This window comes from Olea europaea, chromosome 1 (assembly GCF_002742605.1).
Source record: "Olea europaea var. sylvestris chromosome 1, O_europaea_v1, whole genome shotgun sequence".
NCBI lineage: Eukaryota > Viridiplantae > Streptophyta > Magnoliopsida > Lamiales > Oleaceae > Olea > Olea europaea.
Window position 1 is genome coordinate 18,560,514 of NC_036237.1, and position 22,148 is coordinate 18,582,661.

General features: G+C 35.2%; 2 protein-coding genes across 7 annotated transcripts; one reads left to right on the forward strand and one right to left on the reverse strand.

The window, feature by feature from the left end:
• The first annotated feature begins 4,467 nt into the window (after positions 1-4,467).
• LOC111396280 (GRF1-interacting factor 2-like) lies at positions 4,468-6,999 on the forward strand. The gene is made up of 4 exons (XM_023022671.1): positions 4,468-4,639; positions 5,236-5,312; positions 6,352-6,436; positions 6,509-6,999. The coding sequence occupies exons 1-4, from the start codon at positions 4,559-4,561 to the stop codon at positions 6,860-6,862; spliced, it is 597 nt and encodes a 198-aa protein (XP_022878439.1). The 5' UTR covers positions 4,468-4,558; the 3' UTR covers positions 6,863-6,999.
• Positions 7,000-7,955: 956 nt separating this feature from the next.
• LOC111396290 lies at positions 7,956-14,157 on the reverse strand. Of its 6 annotated transcripts, none has more exons than XM_023022722.1 (17): positions 14,003-14,157; positions 13,705-13,917; positions 13,476-13,520; positions 13,141-13,296; positions 12,909-13,007; positions 12,745-12,800; positions 12,315-12,426; positions 11,745-11,924; positions 11,395-11,640; positions 10,768-10,968; positions 10,487-10,687; positions 10,283-10,408; positions 9,832-10,134; positions 9,655-9,750; positions 9,060-9,568; positions 8,939-8,971; positions 7,956-8,254 (listed from the first exon to the last, which is right to left on the reverse strand). In XM_023022722.1, coding segments are annotated over exons 2-17 (2,490 nt in total). In that variant the 5' UTR covers positions 13,831-13,917; positions 14,003-14,157; the 3' UTR covers positions 7,956-8,253. The 6 variants fall into 6 exon arrangements, with proteins under 6 accessions (XP_022878490.1, XP_022878482.1, XP_022878473.1 ...); XM_023022714.1 differs by having other exon boundaries at positions 12,745-12,803; XM_023022705.1 differs by having other exon boundaries at positions 12,745-12,803; positions 13,141-13,368.
• Between the last annotated feature and the right edge of the window lie 7,991 nt (positions 14,158-22,148).

Consider the following 22,148-nt stretch of genomic DNA (forward strand, 5'->3'; position numbering starts at 1 on the left):
CATCAGCGGACAAATCTTGAACCTTTCCTACCAGATCATCGACCCTATCTATCATCTCTCGACGCAACCCATTTACCTGCTCCGCTATAAATTCACTCAGATGGGCATACAGATCATCAAAACTCTGACTATGTGCGGGAGATCCACGGGGGAGGTCCCTGGACAGGGTCGCCGGAGGTGATGTCCTCTGGGGCGGAGGTAATGCCCTCTGCGGCGAAGGTGATGCCCGTGGGGGCAGAGGTGATGCCCTCCTCAGCGGAGGCGATGCCCTCGGGGGCGGAGGTCGTAGATCAACTGGACCACGCTCTTACACAAACAACAATATTATAAATTATTAACTTGATCCGTAATTACTAACTCATACAAAATGGTAATTAATAAATTATATTCAATTCACTCGCCCAATCTCCATCGTCCATTGAATCGGACATCTGGTCGTCTTGGGTGCGCGGAAGGCCGAATTCATGCACACAACCCTGAGCTTCCTCCTCCATTGACTGCGTCAACTTAGATATAACTTCAAGCTGACATATTGACATTTGAATTAGTTAATGATCATGTAATCAAATTTTAAATTACGTACAATATAAACCACAAATACATAATACTCACCTGAGGATCATCGAGGAGCACCGATAACTATCTCCCAGTGGGACATCCCTCCGCTCGAGATGCTCTCCAATGGTGCATCCGAGGGCGTCAACAGAACGCTTGTTTGCCTCAATCACCTCTTCCACCCTGGCTATTGTCACCTCTTCCACCTCAAGGCTCACCACCTCCTCCATCTTGGGGCTTGCCCCCTTCTCCGCCCCGGCTACTGTCACTTCCTCCACCTCGGGGCTTGCCACCTCCTCCACCCCGGCTACCGCCACTTCCTCCATCTCGAGGCTTGCCCTCTTCTCTGCCTCGCCTACCATCACCTCCTCCACCTCGGGGCTCGTCACCTCCTCCACCCCAGCTACCACCACCTCCTCCACCTCGGGGCTCGCCACCTCCTCAGCCCCGGGGACTGCCACCTCCTTTACCATCCCTTCCATTCCCTTCCGCTCCACAGATAATAGAAAATATTCCAATGCATCATCGGACCACAACTGCCGGTGACCCTCATCTCTATCACCCCCATCTCTATCACCATCTCTGTCACCCTCCGGTCACCATCTCCGTCAACCCATCGCCTGTCGGCTATATCACCTCGAAGTGCTTCGATCTCATCCTGAAACACCCTAACATCAGCGGACAAATCTTGGACCTTTCCTACCAGATCGTCGACCCTATCTATCATCTCTCGACGCAACCCATTAACCTGCTCCGCTATAAATTCACTCAGATGGGCATACAGATCATCAAAACTCTGACTATGTGCGGGAGATCCACGGGGGAGGTCCCTGGACAGGGTCGCCGGAGGTGATGTCCTCTGGGGCGGAGGTAATGCCCTCTGCGGCGAAGGTGATGCCCGTGGGGGCAGAGGTGATGCCCTCCTCAGCGGAGGCGATGCCCTCGGGGGCGGAGGTCGTAGATCAACTGGACCACGCTCTTACACAAACAACAATATTATAAATTATTAACTTGATCCGTAATTACTAACTCATACAAAATGGTAATTAATAAATTATATTCAATTCACTCGCCCAATCTCGATCGTCCATTGAATCGGACATCTGGTCGTCTTGGGTGCGCGGAAGGCCGAATTCATGCACACAACCCTGAGCTTCCTCCTCCATCGACTGCGTCAACTTAGATATAACTTCAAGCTGACATATTGACATTTGAATTAGTTAATGATCATGTAATCAAATTTTAAATTACGTACAATATAAACCACAAATACATAATACTCACCTGAGGATCATCGAGGAGCACCGATAACTATCTCCCAGTGGGACATCCCTCCGCTCGAGATGCTCTCCAATGGTGCATCCGAGGGCAGATTGTCTCCCTCGCCTTACAAAGTGGGTACCAATAGAGGGACGGTCTCGTACGCTCAAATCTGTAACACATACAATTATTATATACAAATTCAATAGGGAAAATAATTTAACATTGATTATGTTAATCATGTACATACATCGCTAGGGGCAATCTATAAGTGTCGTACTTGCGCATGGCCCCCTTGGACTTCGAGTACAATCGGGTAAAGACGTGTACGAAAATATGAAATTAAAATTTAAAAATAAATAATTAAAAAATTACAATTACAAAAATTAATTAAATTTGATAAACGAAAAGAATATTGTTTATAAAAAATAATTAATAAAAATAAATATGAAATTTAAATTTAAAATTAAATAATTATTCAAAATTACAATGACAAGAAATAATGAAATTCAATTAACGAAAAGAATATTATTTATAAAAAAAATATTAATAAAAATAGAAACGAAATTTAAAATTAAATAATCATTCTAAATAATAATGACAAAAATTAATGAAATTCGATTAAAGAAAAGAATATTATTTATAAAAAACTATTAATAAAACTAAATGTGAAATTTAAATTTAAAATTAAAAGAGTTATTAAATATTACAATTATGAAAATTAATTAAATTCGAGAACGAAAAGAATATTATTTATAAAAAAAACAATTAACAAAATTAAATATGAAATTAAAAATTAAAATTAAATAATTATTAAAAATTACAATTTCAAAAATTAATTAAATTCGATAAACGAAAAGAATATTATTTATAAAAAAATAATTAATAAAAATATATATGAAATTTAAAATTAAAATTAAATAATTATTAAAAATTAAAATTTCAAAAATTAATTAAATTCGATGAACAAAAATAATATTATTTCTAAGAAACAATTAATAAAATTAAATATGAAATTTAAAAATCAAATAATTATTCAAAATTACAATGACAAGAATGAATGAAATTCGATTAACGAAAAGAATATTATTTATAAAAAAATATTAATAGAAATAAAAACGAAATTTAAAATTAATTAATTATTCAGAATTGCAATGACAAAAATTAATGAAATTCGATTAACGAATAGAATATTATTTATAAAAAACTATTAATAAAACTAAATATGAAATTTAAATTTAAAATTAAAAGAATTATTAAATATTACAATTCTAAAAATTAATTAAATTCGAGAATGAAAAGAATATTATTTATAAAAAACAATTAATAAAATTAAATATGAAATATAAATTTAAAATTAAATAATTATTAAAAATTCAATTACAAAAATTAATTAAATTCGATGAACGAAAAGAATATTATTTCCAAAAAATAATTAATAAAATTAAATATGAAATTTAAAAATTAAATAATTATTCAAAATTACAATGACAAGAATTAATGAAATTCGATTAACGAAAAGAATATTATTTACAAAAAAACTATTAATAAAAATAAAAACGAAATTTAAAATTAAATAATTATTCAAAATTACAATGACAAAAATTAATGAAATTCGAGTAACGAAAAGAATATTATTTATAAAAACTATTAATAGAACTAAATATGAAATTTAAATTTAAAATTAAAAGAATTGTTAAATATTACAATTATAAAAATTAATTAAATTCAAGAATGAAAAATTATTATTTATCAAAAATGAGGAAATTAAAATAAATTTTCAAATTAAAATTTAAAATAAAAATTTTATTTAAATTTGACAAATAAATAAATTATTATTTATTAAAAACTAATAATTAAAATTATTTAAAATGAAATTCTTAAATATATGTAAGAAAAAAAATAAAAAAAACTAAAGGCAGCGTGCCGACCGTAACAGTCGACCTGCTTAACAGTTAATGGGTTGACTAAATAGTTAGCCCAAATAATGAGCCGACTGTTAATAGGTCCAAATTTAAAAAAAAAAAAATTGTTATTAGGCCGACCATAACGGTCGGTCCACTTAACAGTCATGGACTAACTCAGCCCATGAAAAAACAAAACACAATCATAGGCTGACTATAACAGTCAGCCCATGACAATTGGGCCAACCAGCTGTTAACAGTCGGGTTATCAGCCGACTGTTAACAATTAGGTTTTTCCCAAAATGTCGACTGCGTTTGCAGTCGGCAGTTTTTCCGACTTTTCTCGCAGGAAAATCTCCATTTCCGATGAGAAAAGCTTGCAAATCTCAAAATCCACCTATTATCTCCAATTTAGACCCAAATTCATACTTCTACACTTACATAACCAATAATACATTTCAAAAACCTTCACAAATTCAACATTCACACACAATATGAAAATCTGAACATTAATCTAGTTAATTAACAACTCGAAATTTACCTTAACAAGAAGGTCACTTATTATGAATTGAAAACGTCTCTGATCGACTGAAAATCGACTGTAGCTTTTCCTTGATTTTGGTTGACTGTAAACAAATGAAAAAGTGACCGTCTGAAGGTATTTTGGGATTTTGACCTTTAAAATTAATTTTCGTTTTTTTTTCTAAAAATTGGTTAAAGGTTACTTTGAAAACATGGGTTATCGGGTAATTTCAATGATTTCCCGGGCTAGGGTTTGAGGGATCTTTTTTATCCTTTCTCGTAAGAAATCTTGGAAAGAAATTGAAGAAAGAAAGAAAATGCAGCAACAACCCCCCCAGTCTATGAATTCTTCGCCTTCAACGCCTCTCAATCTCATCACCACTGAACAGATTCAGAAGGTACAGATTTCCATGCCTTAGGTACAATAAAGTACGTGCTTAATGTATTTGTTTGTCAACGCGAATGTGCGTTGTGTTGATGCGTGTATATACGTCTCTGTGAATGATCAAAACGGAAAATTTTAATTTCTCTGTTTGGATTTTTTGCTTTTTTATTTTTAGTTTTTTACTAAAATTTTAATATTCGGTTTTACTTTGCTTTATTTATTTATTTATTTATTTTCCCCGGGGGGGGGGGGGGGGGGTGTGGGTTTTTTTTTTTTTTTTTTTTTTTTTGTCCCGGGGGGGGGGGGGGGACGTTGTGATTGTTTACATCTCTATTTAAATTCAAATAGCGCGACATTTTTTTCTGTAATTTGGTGGTATATATAAATATGTACATGCATTTATTGATGTTTTTAATCTCATATTAATTTTCCCTTTTTCTTTATAATTCGTTTTTCAATTTTTTAATTCGTTTTTCATATTAAAAAATTGAAAAAAATTTTATTTAGAGGTTATTTGTTTTTGGAATTATTAAGTAGATAATTTCGTCACATTTGGCTATTAAATCATTCTTGAAATCCTGACGCACTAGTGAGCAATGTTCGTTGCAGTACTTGGAGGAGAATAAAAACTTGATTATGGCAATACTGGAAAATCAAAACCTGGGGAAAATGGCTGAATGTGCCCAGTAAGTATCCGTTGATTTCCCTTTAGAATGATTCTCATTGTAATACGGTATATGAGCAGTTGATCCTTTTCATTTGCTATTGTATTGATGCATTTGACTGTCCAATTTTGTTCAGAAATATTGGAAAATATGTATGTAGACATAAATTAGTTATTTTCTTTTGAAAACTGCTTATTACGTTTTAATGAGAAAACAGGTTAATGTGATATATGGTCCAAGTCTCTAGTTGATTTCTACAATGAATCTGCAATAAAGTTCACTTCATCAAAAAGCATGTGGTTCTTGAACGAGGGATCTACTGATGATAACCTTTCGGATGTTCTATGGTATTCTGTATGAACTCTGAACCGTGATAGCTATATTTTGGGGGTATTTGTTTGCCATGTTGTCTTTTATACGTTAGGATATTTTGATTCGCAGAAAATTTCAAACAATAATAACATATTTAGTCTATTAGTTCTTTACCATTAGCATGTATCAGTACATGCCAACTTGGCATGTTTGTCGATATTTATTATCTTTTTCCATATAAGTTTTGTGAGTCTGCATATTTTTCTAATTTCTTAATTGCTAGAAGTTGTGAAGTTAGCGCATAGCATCATATTATGAGTCTTGGAATTTTAAGTGGGGTTTATGCTTCTTAGCCTCAAATGGGTATTGGAAACTTAGAGGCCTGTTGGCACTGTATTTTGGTAAGTGATGTGTGGGTGAGCATACAGAGCTGCAATTATGCTTTTGAAAGGAGATCCGGAAACTTATAAGTCGAAGGGTTTGTTGTTTGTTTGGGAGGGTGCATTGCAGGAGTCTCTATGTGTCAATAAATTATACATGGAGCTGTATTTTCTCATATGTGCTGCTTTTATATTGGTCTTTGTAAGGCCTTATTGACGTGTTTATTGTACTGCCACTGTCGTCGTCGTCAGTCACTGCTGTCACATTTTCATTGTGGTGAATGTGAAATTCTGCATATTTGCTAAAGAAATTCAATGCAAAATAGAATTTTCGACAAGGAAATTTATGACAAGTTAAAATGATTTAGGTATCAAGCTATCCTTCAGAAGAATTTGATGTATTTAGCCGCAGTTGCTGATGCCCAGCCCCCACCAGGACAAACATCATCACAGGTATGTCTTGTAGTTGTCCAATATGTATTACGGATACGTAGTTTCCTGCTAACGCTAATATTGTAATTTCAGGTTCCCACTAGTTCTGTTGCTTCACAAGGAAACTATATGCAGCAGAGTCAAGCTTCAGCAGTTAAACAGCAACATGGTGCCCCAATGGCAAAGTTGCCATTCCAAGTTAATGCCCTCCGGCCTCAAGACCAGCAAAATCAACTACTCCAGTTCCAACAACAGCAACAGATGCAGGGGCACTTCGGCATAGGAGGTGGTGTCAATAACGGCACGCATTTTCTTATGCAACCTGGAGGAGTTGGCAGTTCAGGCAGTTTGATGGATTTGAGAGGAAACCAGCCAGGTGGATTGGAGGCTATTTCTGGTGATGGCCAAGGAAACTCAGGTTTAGGACGTGACGAGGGTAGAGAGTGATCTCCAATGGTTATTCACACTTATAGGTGGTATAAGAAGAAACTTGATTAGGTGATGTTTTGCTTGTTTCTTGTGCTTCATATATGGAACAATATATGGTAAAGTCTTTTTATTTTCCTTTAGTCCTCTTCGTTACACCATCAATGTTTAGTTAAACTTTGCAGCAAGCCATGCATTACTATTTTTCAAATAAATGAGCATGAGACAAAGGGGACCCGTTTTGCTAGTTTTCAGTAGCTAAAGTTTTAAATGCGGAGTTCATTAGAAAGGCATTGAATACTCTGTTTTCCTTTCTTGTTTGTCCCAAATAAACCAGCATGCTGATTTAGCTTAAAATGCTGCCAGTAAGACCATTCTTGCTGCCCAGAAGAATTTTTACCAATTTTGGGCAAAATAAGAAACATGCTCAACTACTATGTTTGATAGAATAAAAGTAACAGTACAACTAAAAGGAATGATGCTATGCAATTCTAAAGAATTTATGAGCAAACCATGTACTGAGCTGCAAGCTAAATCTTGTCGCCTAAGTCAATTACTGAACTGCAACAATCTATGATCTAATATGAGAATTAGTTGAGTCAACGAATCACCATCGTTGCTTCTCTTTCTATTTACCTGTTCTAGAACGATTTCACTTTTTTTTTTTTCACAACACATTATACTTGCAAGAAACGAATACTGATCAAAGAGAATAGTTACCACGAAATACTATCTTATTCGCTGTAATATGGGTGCGATCGCTAATCAACAGAAAGGAGCAAGCAGTCTCCGGAAAAGATTAGTTAAAGAGTGCTGCATCTCTTTCTGTGCTTCCGAGGCACTAGACTTCATTCTCTTTGATACGCTTATTCAATTGATAGTGACTCCTCAGTACCTTACTTTAATTCGATGGGGAGGACTGGAGTAAGAAGCGGGTACTTGCCCTTTCCAACGCACGTTCTGGTGAAAGCACAAGTTTACCCTTCTTTACATCTTGTGCCATCGATAGTTGATCATAGTCCTGACAGAGAACTGTTTTATCCCATTCTATGGGAATGACATGATTTGCATTCAGAAACACGGTCGATACCAAACAACTTTCGAAAAACAAGAGTTTGCAAAAATAACCACTATTTTTCCAATAATTTTAAATCCGAAAGATGCTTGATGCACCAGAACATCAATGCATGTAAAATATACAGTTTCCAGTACACAAAAATACGAAATGAAAACAAGTTCTTCCAATCGAACAGAACATGTGATATAATTCAGCCAGTACACCCAGTCTCATAAAATAAATATTATTGGAGATACCAACTCGAGCATATAACTTGCCTCCTCTCATCATCTCCAATAGCACTTGGTGCACGTTTATCTAGTGATGACATTTCCCAACAGGATCCCAGATAAATTCTACAAAATCAACAACAGAGCAAACGAAATATTAGAACCAATCCAAGGCAAAACAGACATCAACACAAAAGTAGCACGTCTCTGAAGTACGAATTTAAACAAGGGAGCTTCTGAAATGCCTGCAGAGCAAGTGCAAGATCACTTTAAAACCACCTCGAATATCTTGACATAATTAACATGCTAAGTGAACAAATAGAAGAACATGACACCAATTGTACCCTCTAAAACAAATTGGCCAAACTTTACCAGCTGGGTCGCACATGAAGCACAAGCTTGAACATGTATTGCAGATAAAACACAAATAGACATAGTTAATGAAACACAAGTGCAACACATATAGCTAAAGAAATGCACCCAGTCACATAGCACATCTCCTTGGTATACGTAACATTTGAGCTTTGTCCCCAACTGAAATATAAAAATCACAGTGAAGGCTTGCATTTGTAATGATAATTACACCATGAGCCATTCCGCATCATCCCCTTTATTTTAAATTTTAAAACACTTTTATATGCTTTCAAATTCACGTTTCAAGAAGTCTCAGAATCCCATATAAAAATTGGAGGGAAGAGATGCACATAAAGCATTGTCCACAAGCTAAAGAGAAGCATAAAGCATATTATCTACTTTAGAAAGAAATGTAACACAAAAACACAGCATAGTAAAAAATTATAATGAACTTACCATCTTCTAGGACTTGATGCAGCACTAGTTGCCCTGGCAAAAGCAAGAGTTGATTTCAGTAAGCTTCTATTCAGACATAAGCAAAGAATTAATCAGTTACATGAAATTCTGGAGTCAATACCTGCCCTGTTGTTTGCCTGCTAAACTTGCTCCAGGCTTCCCATGAGTTGCAACCTTCCTTTGGGAAACACCATCTTTATCAGTGTTTATTCCATTTCCAACTGTCAATAGTTCAGAGTTCTCAGATCCATTCAGTTCCATGTGATCCTTAGGTTTGCTCAAAATTTTAATATTTGAGACTGCCCCAGAAACACTAAAGGAGGCACCATTCACATTCTGATTCCGAATTGTAGAGAACTTAGAAGGATTGCCAGCAATATGTGAGGGTCTAGAGGCTGCAATCTCATTGAAATTGGTCTTATCAGCATTTGCAGATGTAAATTCAAGAGAGGAGACCTTCAATCGGTGGGCTTGTGCCATGGGAGTGACTGCCACAGAAGGTAACAGTGTTGGATACGAAGATGGAGGTGCAGCTGCTGCTGCAGCAACTTTAGCAACAGCTGCTGTGGCTGCTATTATTTCTTGTGCACCTTCTCGAAGCTGAATGTAGTCCCCCTCAATAACAAATAACTAAAAAACATAAAAGAACCGTCAATGCCTAACATAAAGCCCTATCAAATATTCAAAGCAGAAAAACAAACAGCAAGGGGGCATACTTCAGTATGACCAGCCACAAAGTCATCAAGCTTCCCATACTTCTTATAATCGTGCCAGTGAAAGGGGGCAAGCATCTTTCCAAGTCTATTTGGAAGCTGTCACAAAAACAATGCATCATCAAGCAAATAGTTATTTCATGAGTAATACTGAAAATATAATAAATCAATTTAACTGACCGTTGCACTAATCCTAATTCTACCACCAGATCCAATTGTTCGAACTATGCAAGCTAGCAATGATCTTTCATCAAGGAGAGAAATCTCTGCAGGCGTTTCAATCACATATGAATTTTTCTGCCCGGTGGAAACAGTGGCATCAGACGAAACTGCACCTGAGACATTGTTCATCGTCGTTGTTCCGATATTTACAGCATGAATAAGTGCCTCAGACAAGGGTACATTCACAGTAAAATTAGGTTGTTCCATCATTAAACTTCTGTTTTCTAGTCTATGATCTGTCACAGGGCTGTCATTCTTCTCCTATCCAGTTACATATCAAGATAAACTCTTGATCAATAATGACTAGAACCAGCATCGCCATAAAAAAAAAAATTAAAAAAATAATGATGACGATGATGATGATAAAGACAAAAACGTCGTATTGATTAAATTAAAAAGCGAACAAAACCTTGATCTCATTACTGTGTTCTAGAGTATCCAATCTAAGCAAATCATGAAACTGCGAAGAAACTTGTTGCAAGCTCTGAGGAGATTGGGTTCCAGCTGGGTAGCTTTCATCTACAGACTCGAGAACCTGAACAATGATCACAGTAACTGAATAGGGCTAAATATTTGAAAGTATTGTGATTAATTCTTTCTTTGAACTAACTACCTGCCCCTCTTTATTTGGTGGTGGAACCATGGAGTTAGGCTCTATCCCTCGACTGATATTGGCATCAAAATAATTAGAAGAAAGAACTTGCCCATTTACAGATACTTCATAGTCATAACTAGAAGCAGCTCCCGATGAGGTCTGTTCAGCTTGCAGAGGAAATTGTTGGTGGATAGGCATCTGTTGGCCATCTGATACAGTCTAACCACAAGGAAAGAACAGCCACGATTACCAAAACTTACAAAGTATAACCAATAATACAACACGTTTTAATTGATTACCTGTTGGTTCTGTGAAGGTTGAAGAGATGACATAGTAGGTACAGTCTGGAAAATAGATTGTGTGACATTTGACGGTATTGTACGGGGCAACCCTTGTTGATGCATTACAAAAGGATGCAAAGCAGTCACCTGAACAGGTGGAAGGTAGGGTGGCAACCCAAGCAGGGATGGAGGAGCAAATGGAACAGCATGAGCATCAGTCTACAGTGAAAACATAAATTTCAGAATATATGAAAAAATCAATGTGTATGTTGTGCATTTCTGGCAATTGAAGTGTTAGTAGTGCTCTTATCTATTCTCTAGATTTTTCCCCTCACATGGGAAGGAGATGAGAAATCTAATTTTATCATCCAAAGAAAGTAAGAAATAACAGGACAGACCGAGTTGCAAAAATCACATCAGTGATTGGGGGGATGAACCTATTCTTTATCAGTGAAACATAGAGCAATAAACAGGTTATCAAACCAAGCTGCACGATTATTCTATACATCAACATCCAAAGTAAACAATATAGCAGAGAATGAGGTATATGATCCAAAAATAATGAACACAGACTTTAATATCGCCCTCACATGCATCTGGCACAACTTACAGGAATTGGGCAAAATCCAGAATAAAAACAGAAACCTGTGTTGGCATGTTCCCTCCCGGAACAAAAGACGAGGCAACTTCAACATTCCCATTTAGTAGGCTAGCAGAGTTTTCACCTGGTGTCCCATTTCCATTCACCTCCAGCAGGCTACCATTGCTTTGTCCAACTTCAGAAGCATCTTTTGAATTTATCTGAGAGTAACTTCCACTCTTTTCTCTAGCATCGGCCAATTCAAGCTGGAGTTGTTGCATATGCAGATGAAATCTCTCCATCTCACCAAACTAATGAATTCAATATATCTAATGAGTCTAATTGAAAACAGATTTCAAATCAAAATTTAGCATTTGTACATTGAGGACTAAAAATACTTTGATAAATTAACCACCTGTCTCTGACAAACAAGCCATAGTTGATTATACTGCTCAATACGTTCTCGTAGTTCAGCCTGTAAGGTATGGTTGGTAGTTGATTGTAAAGCATCCATTTCCTGAGCACGAGTAATCCAAGCTTGTGCCTCTCTTAATTGCTCATCTTTGAAAACAATGGTTTCTTGTGCAATCCTATGCTGAAATACAATAATTAAGTCTAAGTTCACCCCCACAAAGTAAAATATACCCCCTTCAAAGTACTTTAATTAGACAGAAGAGAGGCAGGACACACTGACTAACATTTCAAGAGACAACTTTTAAGTCAAAATAAACCATTTTACGAAAAGCACGGGCAGAGCACAGAGCACTACATGTCATAAGATAAGCAATAATTGAGTGGTTTAAGCTTACTGAATAAGCTCAAATGTGCAATTACTATGTCATGGATATCCTTTAAACCTTTGAAAAGTATTTGAATACAACAAATAAAAGACAAACAAACGAGATAGTAACCTGATCAAAACTTCAGAAAATTTGATCAACAAAGACTTCCCTGATGTTCATCTTGGCTATAATAAATGACATACCTGTTCCTGCAACTCCATGAGCTGACGTTCTTTTTCTTGAACATGTTCCTGAAGATCATGGATTTGTCTGATATGCAGCGCCCTTTCAGCTTCAGTGCTATCCCTCTCTCTCCTGCAAAAGAACACAGTTCCCTCAATTATAAATTTATGAGGGTTTGAACACTTTAAGAAGGTGAAGTAAGATTTGAAACCAAACCAAAAGTTTACTTTAATAATAGTTTGATCTGCCAGAGCTAGGAATAATATGATACATCAATAACTTAGATTCTGAATCAAGTGCTTAATAGTAAATCACTTGTTCTAAACAAATAAATTGTAAAACTTCAAGCACGTTACAGTGAACATCTCATATAATTGAACAATCAAAATAGACGAGTGAAAAATAGCCAACACAAACACAAATGAGTTCCAATCCAAACACGGGGCAAACCTGAAGCTTTGAAGCTCCTTGCTTTGTTCCCTCAGAAGATCCTCTTTGGCCCAAGCCTGCTACAGTTAATTTTTGTTTAGCAAAACAGTCACCGGGAAATAAGAATTAGTGGCTGATAACCTAAATTGATGAGAAACAAACTGCCATAAGAATCGCAAACTAACCGCTTCTTTATCTAATCTAATTCCATTCAGCTCCCTTTCATTCTCTTCCATCTTTCTCTCAAGCTCTTGAATCTTCTGTTCCTTTTCATGCAGTTGCTCCTAAACAACCAATCACACCCAATATTCCTCAACAAACCCCAATGAATGCCAACACACACACACACACACACACACACACTAACATAGCTAAAAAAACACACACTGGTAATTGGCCCAAAGAATAGAGCAAAACCTGAAATTTGACATTTGCATTCACGTGCTCTTTGATCTGTGCATCATATGACTTCTGCATTTCCATAATCTCAGATCTTATAATGACTTGTGCCCGAAGTTCAATCTCCATGTGCTGCAATTCCTCTCTTTGTTTCGCCACCGTTAGAAGTCTTTGCTGCAAAATATCATTGTCCAAACCCCTGTCAATAGTTATTGAGCAGAAATCCACATCCGTGGGCTCTCTTCCCTGCTGCACCTTAATATAACACTCCAAATCACCTTCATCTTCACTCAGAAAATGAAAGTAACAAGTAAAAAGAGAATTATAAATGAGTTTATATAGAAAGCAGTTACCTCATATATCAATCTTTCATCAGACTGACCTAGCTTGGAAAGCTCCTACATGCGGCCGATTAAAAAAAAAAAAAAAAAAAAAGAAAAAAAGAACAGCAAATGTAAGGACCCAGAAAAAATAGCAAACCCTAACTTTCAGAAACACGTTTAAAATAAAAATAATTTCCTCTACACACAAATAAAGAAACAGATGTTTCAGATCAAAATAAAGCAATGCAAGTATATATACCTCACTAGTGGAGTTTCGAGCCGATTGCTCGGTAACTACCCGCCACTCCTTACGAGAAGACTGAGATGTCGTTGACATCGGCATAGAAACACCGCGTACGACGGCGACACCGGCCGCGGCATCCATTTTTAAATTTACAATACAATACTCCAATTTCCTTACCCTCGAAAAAGAAAAACGAGACAAAAAAAAGCCCTGATTTCGCTTTATACCCTAAACAACAAAAAAGTAGATAAAACGTATGGTGTCAAAATTATTATCAAACAGAAAGAGTCGAATGGAATGATGGATTTCGTACCTTTGGCTGCTGTTGATTTTCACAGATTTGGGTTTAGGGGGTTTTACTTACAATGTAGGGTTTCCTAAGGGACTGGATAGTGAAATAAGTAAAAATCGTTGACGCCAGTGAAGATTAGAGGTATGAGAGACTCCCGCCATTTATAGGGCAAGTGGTGAAGAAATCGTGAGACCCACGCGCTCCATAGACACTAGTAATCCAATCAGTTAAGCAACACAATTGAACAAATGAGATAAACTAGGTACATGGCAGCGGAAAAAGCAAGTGAACGAGTCACTTTATTTCCGTTCCAACACCTAAAGTAACACTAAGCCCTGTTTGATCCCCATTAAATTTAATTACATTAAATTTCATTTTTCTCTCTCCTATTTTCAATTACACGATCTTCTATAAAATAATATTACACGTAAATCGAAAATTTTTCCTTCTTTTTCAACCACTCATTTTTCTAAAAAATATTATTTCCTCCATTTTCATTTTCAAGTAATGGGGGGTCAAACGGGAGCTAAGTCACACTGTGTGTCGAAGAATTGCTAAGATATTAGAAATAATTATATATTTCGAACGAGAATATTTTTATTAATTTCAAGCCTTGGATGACTTCAAGGTCTTTACATTTGATATTTTCAATCTTCATCCCAATTTCTTTTGCAAAAATGAGCATTTTTCGAAGTGCTATGAATGACGTCTTTGTTTGGAGCACACAATAATAACATGCCCTGATAGTATTATATCTCAATATATCATTGCTCAACACGCGCCGCAATATCAAAATTCAATTTCAAACTTTGCTCTTATGAGGCCAGCATTTTTCTAATCTCCCTTTCTCAATCTTCGAACTACGATAATTGTTGAAGTTTATTATGTAAGCTGATACTTTGGATGATCTACTTTTTTAGTTAGAGGTACAAACTGAAATACTAAACCTAACTCATTTGACTACATGAATTCACTTTCTAATAGTACTTTTATGTTTTGATGATGTAGTACGAGGGCAAGGCTCCAAATTTAGCTCTTAATTATTAGACAAAAAAAAATATATTTTAGTCCATGTTTTGCTCTCATTTTTTAAAATTCATTTTCTTCAATCATTTCCAAGCATGTTTCATGAGATCCGCAAATTTCATTAACTTTTCAATTATGCATTTGTTTGATAGAATTTTTTTGGAAATAATGGGTTTTTGAATAGTAAATTTTGGAAGAATGTATAGTTAAAATGTAAGGAAAATGTCTTGGTTTACACGAAAAATATTTTATGGAGAGAATATATGGTTAAAAATGAGCATATATTTGTTTAAACCCCATTTTCCCAAAACTCATTTTTATGAAAATTCATTTTTAAATATACATTCTCTTAATAAAATAATTTTATATATAAACTCAAAATTTTTCCTTACATTTGAACCACACATTCTCCAAAGAAATCACGATTTCAAAATCTATTACTTTAAAAAATAGGGCTCAAACAATGGCTATTTCATCGACTTTTATTAAAATCTGTTAAAGTTTTTGTTTTTATCCCGACTAAACAGGGGCTTAGATTATCAATGAATTATTAACATAAACCAACATTCTTTTGTATATTAGGTAAGAATATGGGTTTTGCATGTGGTAAAACATAAACCAACATTCTTTTGTATATTAGTTAAGAATATGGGTTTTGCATGTGGTAAAATTTTGTTACGTTATTGAAATTTTTAAAAAATAATATTTTTGTTAAATAATAATAATTAAATTGAAAATTACATAAATACAACCATATTCAAAGCTTGTATAAATAAAACTTTGATAGATAATGATTTTCTCTAACTAATTAAAATTTTGTATCAACAAATTTGACATTTTTTATGCGCACACAAGCCATGCGGTAATCAACTAAACAACATGCCTCGCATCACCTGTTCCACTAACATTTTTCGAGGTGATTAGGTCATGCATTTAGGCACCTCGCCTGGGATGATTGTTATCTGAGGAAATACATTACATCTCTACTGTAATGAATATTCAAGGTGATCGGCATCTATTGCAAGCCTCATCTCAATCAAACTGCATAAAATACATGGCACAGAGTGATAGATGTAACAACTTTGCAAGCGACAATGGCCTAACATATTACAGCTTTCTGGCTTTGAGAGCCATAGGTCTATGATGGCTATAGATTGATATAAGAGCTATTCTTGGGTGACAATCCCTTGGACGTCCAGGGAGTTGTCACAAGGGCTTTAGCCTTGATATATTGAACATGATAAGTAAGCCTTTACGATGAGGCCACTAATCAAGTATCCAAATAGGCCTCTTCCACCTATAAATACTTGGTCATCTCTTCTTCAAAGATAATGACAATGTTAACATTGAATTGCAATCTTGATAATTCCCTTTTTCAATCCAACACTCATATTTTCATCTGTTATGACTTTCTTACATCCAAATATTCTTCTTTGTCTGACTTGAGCATCTAAGTTCATTTGACAGTCGTATCCCATCAAAGCTACGATTTTGTGTAGTCTAGCATAGTTCTCACATGTGTAGATAACAGGCAAGTGGACGAAAAAGGAGTTGGGATCTGTTAACAGTTGGATCTCGTTGAATTTGAAAGTCAACAAATTGACAACGTCTTTAAAAAATAACATTGTTGTTCTTGAAGAAAAGTGGTAGCTTTGAAAAAATCAGCCTAAAGGGATCTTCAATTATGTATCTTTGTCCTTGAAAAAAGAATAGGTGATATCTTGAAGCATTACCCTTGAAAAATGAGAATATTTGGCCTCATTTAGAAATATTTGCCCTTAAAAAAGAGCACTTTCTTTGGTTTATCCTTGAAAAGACCTATCCTTTGAGAAAAAGCAAAATCTATTTCAAGAAAAATGATATTTTCAATAAAAAATGAGTGAAAGTGAATAGCATGAGATAATTCATGTGGGAGCTTGACGGCTCAAATCCCACTAAACATATGAATATATAATAGCACATGATTGAACCTTGGGCTTCTTTGATTAAATAATTTTTTTTATTGTTGATTTTAACCATCTTAAATAAAATCACTAGATGACAAAGATGTGCAGATTGCTACACTCATGGATAGAATGGAGTTATAAAATCTGTTTGTAGAACGCAATCTAGAAAATGCAAGGTTTTCAATAATGACCTTTGGAATTCCAAGAATGCCAGCAGAAATAGGACATGCACAATCGAACGATAGTGCAAAATGTGTTGCATGACAATGCTAAAATCTTTCTTGGCTCTTCATCTATCCAAAAACTCCACCATATGATTGCAGACACCATCCATGCCTAGTATGGTGGCTCACCACAATCTTCATTGTTTTATCCTAAACTCTAAAGTCGTTAAATTTACGAAATGATGATGCCACTTAGCTACTAACCCCCAGAGATCTAATGTTTTGATGGAAAGGGAATCCAAAACAACATGTTGCTCATTTCATTGAAACGTGTAACAATACAAGCACTTACAGTGATACCATTGTGAAGTAATTCGTATGTTTCCTTAAAAGGTGCAGTGTTTGAATAGTATACGGACTTATCGATTCGATCAGTTAATAATTGGGATCCACTTTAATGACAATTCTTGACATGTTTCTATAGCACCAAGGAAACAATTAACTTCTCGAAACTTGCTTGAACGATGCAGAGCAAAGAAAAGCCAATTGTTAGATATATTGGATGTTGGAAAAATCTTGTGCTTAACTGCAAAGAACGCATCAGTGACGCATCTTCCATCAACATCTGTGTACATGACATGTATTAGAGATTACTATATAATCTCCAAGCAAATATGTCCACTCATTTGAAGAGTTGGCCACATGTGCTCACGATTTGGAGCTACAGAATGCAACTCGCGAAAGATAATAGCCAAGTGATCTACGAGATAAGAAAGATCCTAAGAAAGAAATAAGTAGAGATGCCAAGATAGGTAAGTCCAAAGAAGATATGACAATCTCTATGACCCAGCAAAGATAGCCTTTCAAAAATCGAGTTCAAATTCGAAGCTAAAATGAAGTTTAGATTTAATAAAGGACAGGTTCAAAGCAGAGGTCATATGACTCTAAAACTTGATTAAAAGAAGTAACCATTATCAAATTTTGAAGTTTTTGAAATCCTAGATCAACTAATTAAACAGAAGATAATCGAGCTTCCAATACCAAAAGACCGGAAGAAGTTGGTAAGACCGATCATCCCAAATACTACAAATTTCACAAAATCATTAGTCATCCAATGGAGAGATGTTTCATGCTAAAAGATCTTATTATTTGCTTGGACAAAAAAAAAAAAAAAATAAGATCAAACTTGCCAACTACTACTTGCTTGATGGTCTCATGTGGGTCATTTGATCAAATTATCGTTACAAAGGAGGAGTAGACATTCCCTCTTACATATAATGCAAGTAAGTCCTTAGTTGATGTGGCTGAGTTTGGACTTCAACTTCCAAAAGAAGCTATCCTGATGGAGTTTGAGGTAGACAAAGAAGTCAACATCACATACATCTACATAGGGATGAAAAAGCCACATACACCCTATCGTCCAACCTTTTACGAAATTATGACAAATGACTTGGATGTGTTGGAATTATGACTCAGAGTCCGAGATGAAGATGATATTAGTGATGGCTGGTCCATGTTCATAAGTACGAAGGAAAAATATCGGATGATAGATAAAACATGTAAAATACCACATTTTCCTTAAGTCTTACTTAAGGGAAAGGGCATGGATTCGAATCCTAGAGAATGCGACAGAAAGTTGTGAGGGATAAGCAAAAGGATGTTCACCCAAAATAGATAGTACGTACGATATAACGGGCTGAGCATGAGGCCCGATCGTCACAAACAATGGGTTTGTTCAATTAATACAAGGATTTAACCCGTCTTACTTAATGAAAAGGTCATAGGTTCGAATTCCGGGAATGTGGTAGAAATCCTAAGAGGAAAAGTGGACAAATGCCCACCTAGAGCACATAGTATAAAAGTTAATGGTTTGGGTATAAAGGTTGATCATTAAAAAAAAAATACACTTTTTTTGTAACAACATTGGCTTTGTGCCCAAGCCATAATATCATATATACTGTCTGTTATGGGAGAGCTAGAGTCTATCTTATCTCTCACAAATTTCTATCGTTCCCCAAATTTCAAGCCCATAACCTTTCCTATAATGGCTTGGGTAGGAAGTCAAGTTTGCTACACCAACACTGGAGGTATTGAGCATGGAAATACAACCCAGTGTAGAATAATACTAGAAGAAAGTCAGGGGCATGGATTTTGTGGAGGGATGTCATAAAAAGACTCCACAATTTCCAAGTTCCAGTGTTCATGACAAAAAGTCAAGACCAAGAAGGAAGCAAGGAGATAACCAATAGAGAAAGCGTAAAGTCAAATCAAGGGCATCTACTAAATCAGTCGAAGTAAAATCTACTTCACGCGCTCTTTCTAGACTAGCAACCTGGGAGATTATTTTCCTAAGTGTTTCTTTGACAAAGAATGTTTCACCTTCAATGTTATCAATGTAAACAAGGAAAATGAGATGAAGAATATATCGAAATAGAGTTCAAAGAAGAATATTATCTCTCGACTTAACAACATTCCTTCTAATACCAATTTGGTAGAGTTCACCTGTCTTCCTTTCAATGATCAAATGGCTTTAATTGTAGCATTGATCGATCCAGAATCATGCAAAGGCAAGGTCTTAGAATAGATTGGATACATAGCCTGACAAGACTATGTGTTCGTGTTGCACCCTAGATGACGAAAGTCCAGTAGCCAAAAGTATCACTAGCTTACGCTTTGACCCGAGTAGCCATCACATTTGATGATGAAGATTTGTAACTAGGTTCTCGTTTACATAATAGACCACTATATGTTAATGGTTATATTCAAGAATCCTAGATAAATCACATGATGGTTGATTGTGGGTCTATCGTAAACATTATGCCAATCAAAACAATGAAGAAGATTGGATTAATGTCGGTGATTTGAACAAGAGAAAGATCATGATTCAAGAGAGGTCAACATGCCATTGGTATGATTCATTTGAAGCTGCAAATAGGAGAGTTGATATCCTCAGCTCTCTTCTACGTTGTTGATGCTAAACCGTCGTATGAATTACTCCTCAAATGTGTTTGACTAAATGAAACTAGAGTCATACCTTCGACTTGACATCAATGCTTTAAATATAGCCGAGATGGATAAGTTAGATTTGTGTTAGCTGAGTTCAAGCTATTCCTCAAAGAAGAATCTCATTTTACTGATGCCAAGTTTTACATTGAGGATGAATAACATCATTCTGTAAGGTTGTCTACGTCCAGGTTTGAAATTAAAGGATATGTAGACGATGACAGCACATCTATTATTGTTCCACCTCATCAACTTATTGAAGGTAAAACAAAAAATAAGTGAAGGACTCTCTAAAGGCAAACAACATTATACAGAATCAACGGATGTTAAGGTATGAAAAAAAAAGTTAAATCTTCCAATACCTAGTCTTCCAAAATTATTTCTGCCCTATCGACTTATAATAGCCCAGGAAAAATGTAAGTCTACCTCAAAAGTTTCAACATCTATTTTAAACACATCAAAGCTCTCTATTGCGAACTCTTCCAAACAAGATATGCAAGATATTAAAGGAGTTAGAAGAGTCAAAATAGATATTCCAATGATGTTACAACCTCAAATTAAAAAGCTAATTGAGAATGCTGGATTTGGAAAATAAGAGTCTTACAAATTGGGTGATTTTGATGCTGTCCTTTCGGATGGGTATATTCTTTTTTTATTCTAATAGTTCCTTATCTCACAACCTAGGTATGGTTTGGGATATAATCCAACTCTACAGAGAAAGATTAAAGTTAAGAAGGTACCCTAAAATCCAATCATGATTCAAATATATCAAGTTGTAAAGGAGAAATCGGTCGAGATCTTTAGTGTTTAATCGAATTGAAAGTAAATATGCTAGAGTTTAAGTATTTGAAAGGTTAGAAGAAGAATCTTCTGCGAAAGGTAAATCTTCTATCTTCCAAAGGTTAAATATAGATCATTTCTCATATACTTAAATTGATAAAAATGCATGAACTTCTCAAAGTATTCTCAAAGACAATCTATATTATATCGACTTGGAATTAAAGCTTTTAATTCAAGTCTAGAACCTCAACAATCAAGAAGAAGATAAAGAAATTAGAGAGTTTACTTATTCCAAAAGAATGATGAAGATAACGAAGAAATCTTTGTTATTCACATAACTCTTGAAGAAGTTTCTAATTTAGAATTCGAGTCTAAAACTCCACCATAATAAATAATCCTGAACCAGCTCTACCCACATTTGAAAAAATGGGAGAAGCTATTGTAAATGAATTAAAACAATTAAACTTTGGGACTTAAAAAAGATCCGAAACTAGTGTTTGTAAGTGCTCTACTCAATCAAAAAGAAAAAAATTCTAGTTCATCCACTTTCTTTAGGAATACAAAGGCGTATTTACATGGTCTTACAAAGAAATGCCAAGGTTAAACCCAAAGGTTGCAGTAAATTACCTTGTAATAAGACACATAATTCAACTAGTACTGATTCCTCAAATTGAAGTGGAAGTCAACAAACTTATCGAAGCTGGATTCAGATATAAAGTCAAGTACTAACTTGGAAAGCGAACATTGTTTCTATCAGAAAAAATGGACAATTACGAATCTATTTTGGCTTTTGAGATTTGAATTGAGCTTGTCCAAAAGACGATTTTTCACTTCCAATAACAAAGTTAATGGTGGATGCAATTATGAGGTATAAAGTCTTATCTTTCATAGATATATTTTCTAGATACAACCAAATATCGATGAATTCAAAATATGATGAGCTTATGTCATTCCATACTCCCAGGTGCATACATTTTTACATAATTTACCTTTTGAATTAAAAAATGCAACCTACTAGCGGCAATACAAAAGATTTTCAATAACATGCTGCATAAGAACATGAAATGCTATGTGGATGATCTTGTTGTTAAAAGAAAGTAACGTGACGATTATCTACAAGACTTACATGATGTTTTCAAAAGACTTCAATGACATCAATTGAAGATGCATCCGCTAAAGTATGCATATAGTATCACCTCTGGAGAATTTTCTACTTTCATTGCTCGACATTGGGTTATTGAAATAAAT

Bases quoted from the DNA above. Each gene is read 5' to 3' on its own strand.
- LOC111396280 (XM_023022671.1), top strand. From the start codon at position 4,559: ATGCAGCAACAACCCCCCCAGTCTATGAATTCTTCGCCTTCAACGCCT. The intron at 4,640-5,235 runs GTACAGATTTCC...TGTTCGTTGCAG, and splicing joins CCACTGAACAGATTCAGAAG to TACTTGGAGGAGAATAAAAA. The intron at 5,313-6,351 runs GTAAGTATCCGT...AAAATGATTTAG, and splicing joins AAAATGGCTGAATGTGCCCA to GTATCAAGCTATCCTTCAGA.
- LOC111396290 (XM_023022681.1), bottom strand. From the start codon at position 13,830: ATGGATGCCGCGGCCGGTGTCGCCGTCGTACGCGGTGTTTCTATGCCG. The intron at 10,688-10,767 runs GTAATCAATTAA...CCTTGTGGTTAG, and splicing joins AACCTTCACAGAACCAACAG to ACTGTATCAGATGGCCAACA. The intron at 9,751-9,831 runs GTCAGTTAAATT...TTTTTGTGACAG, and splicing joins GAATTAGGATTAGTGCAACG to CTTCCAAATAGACTTGGAAA.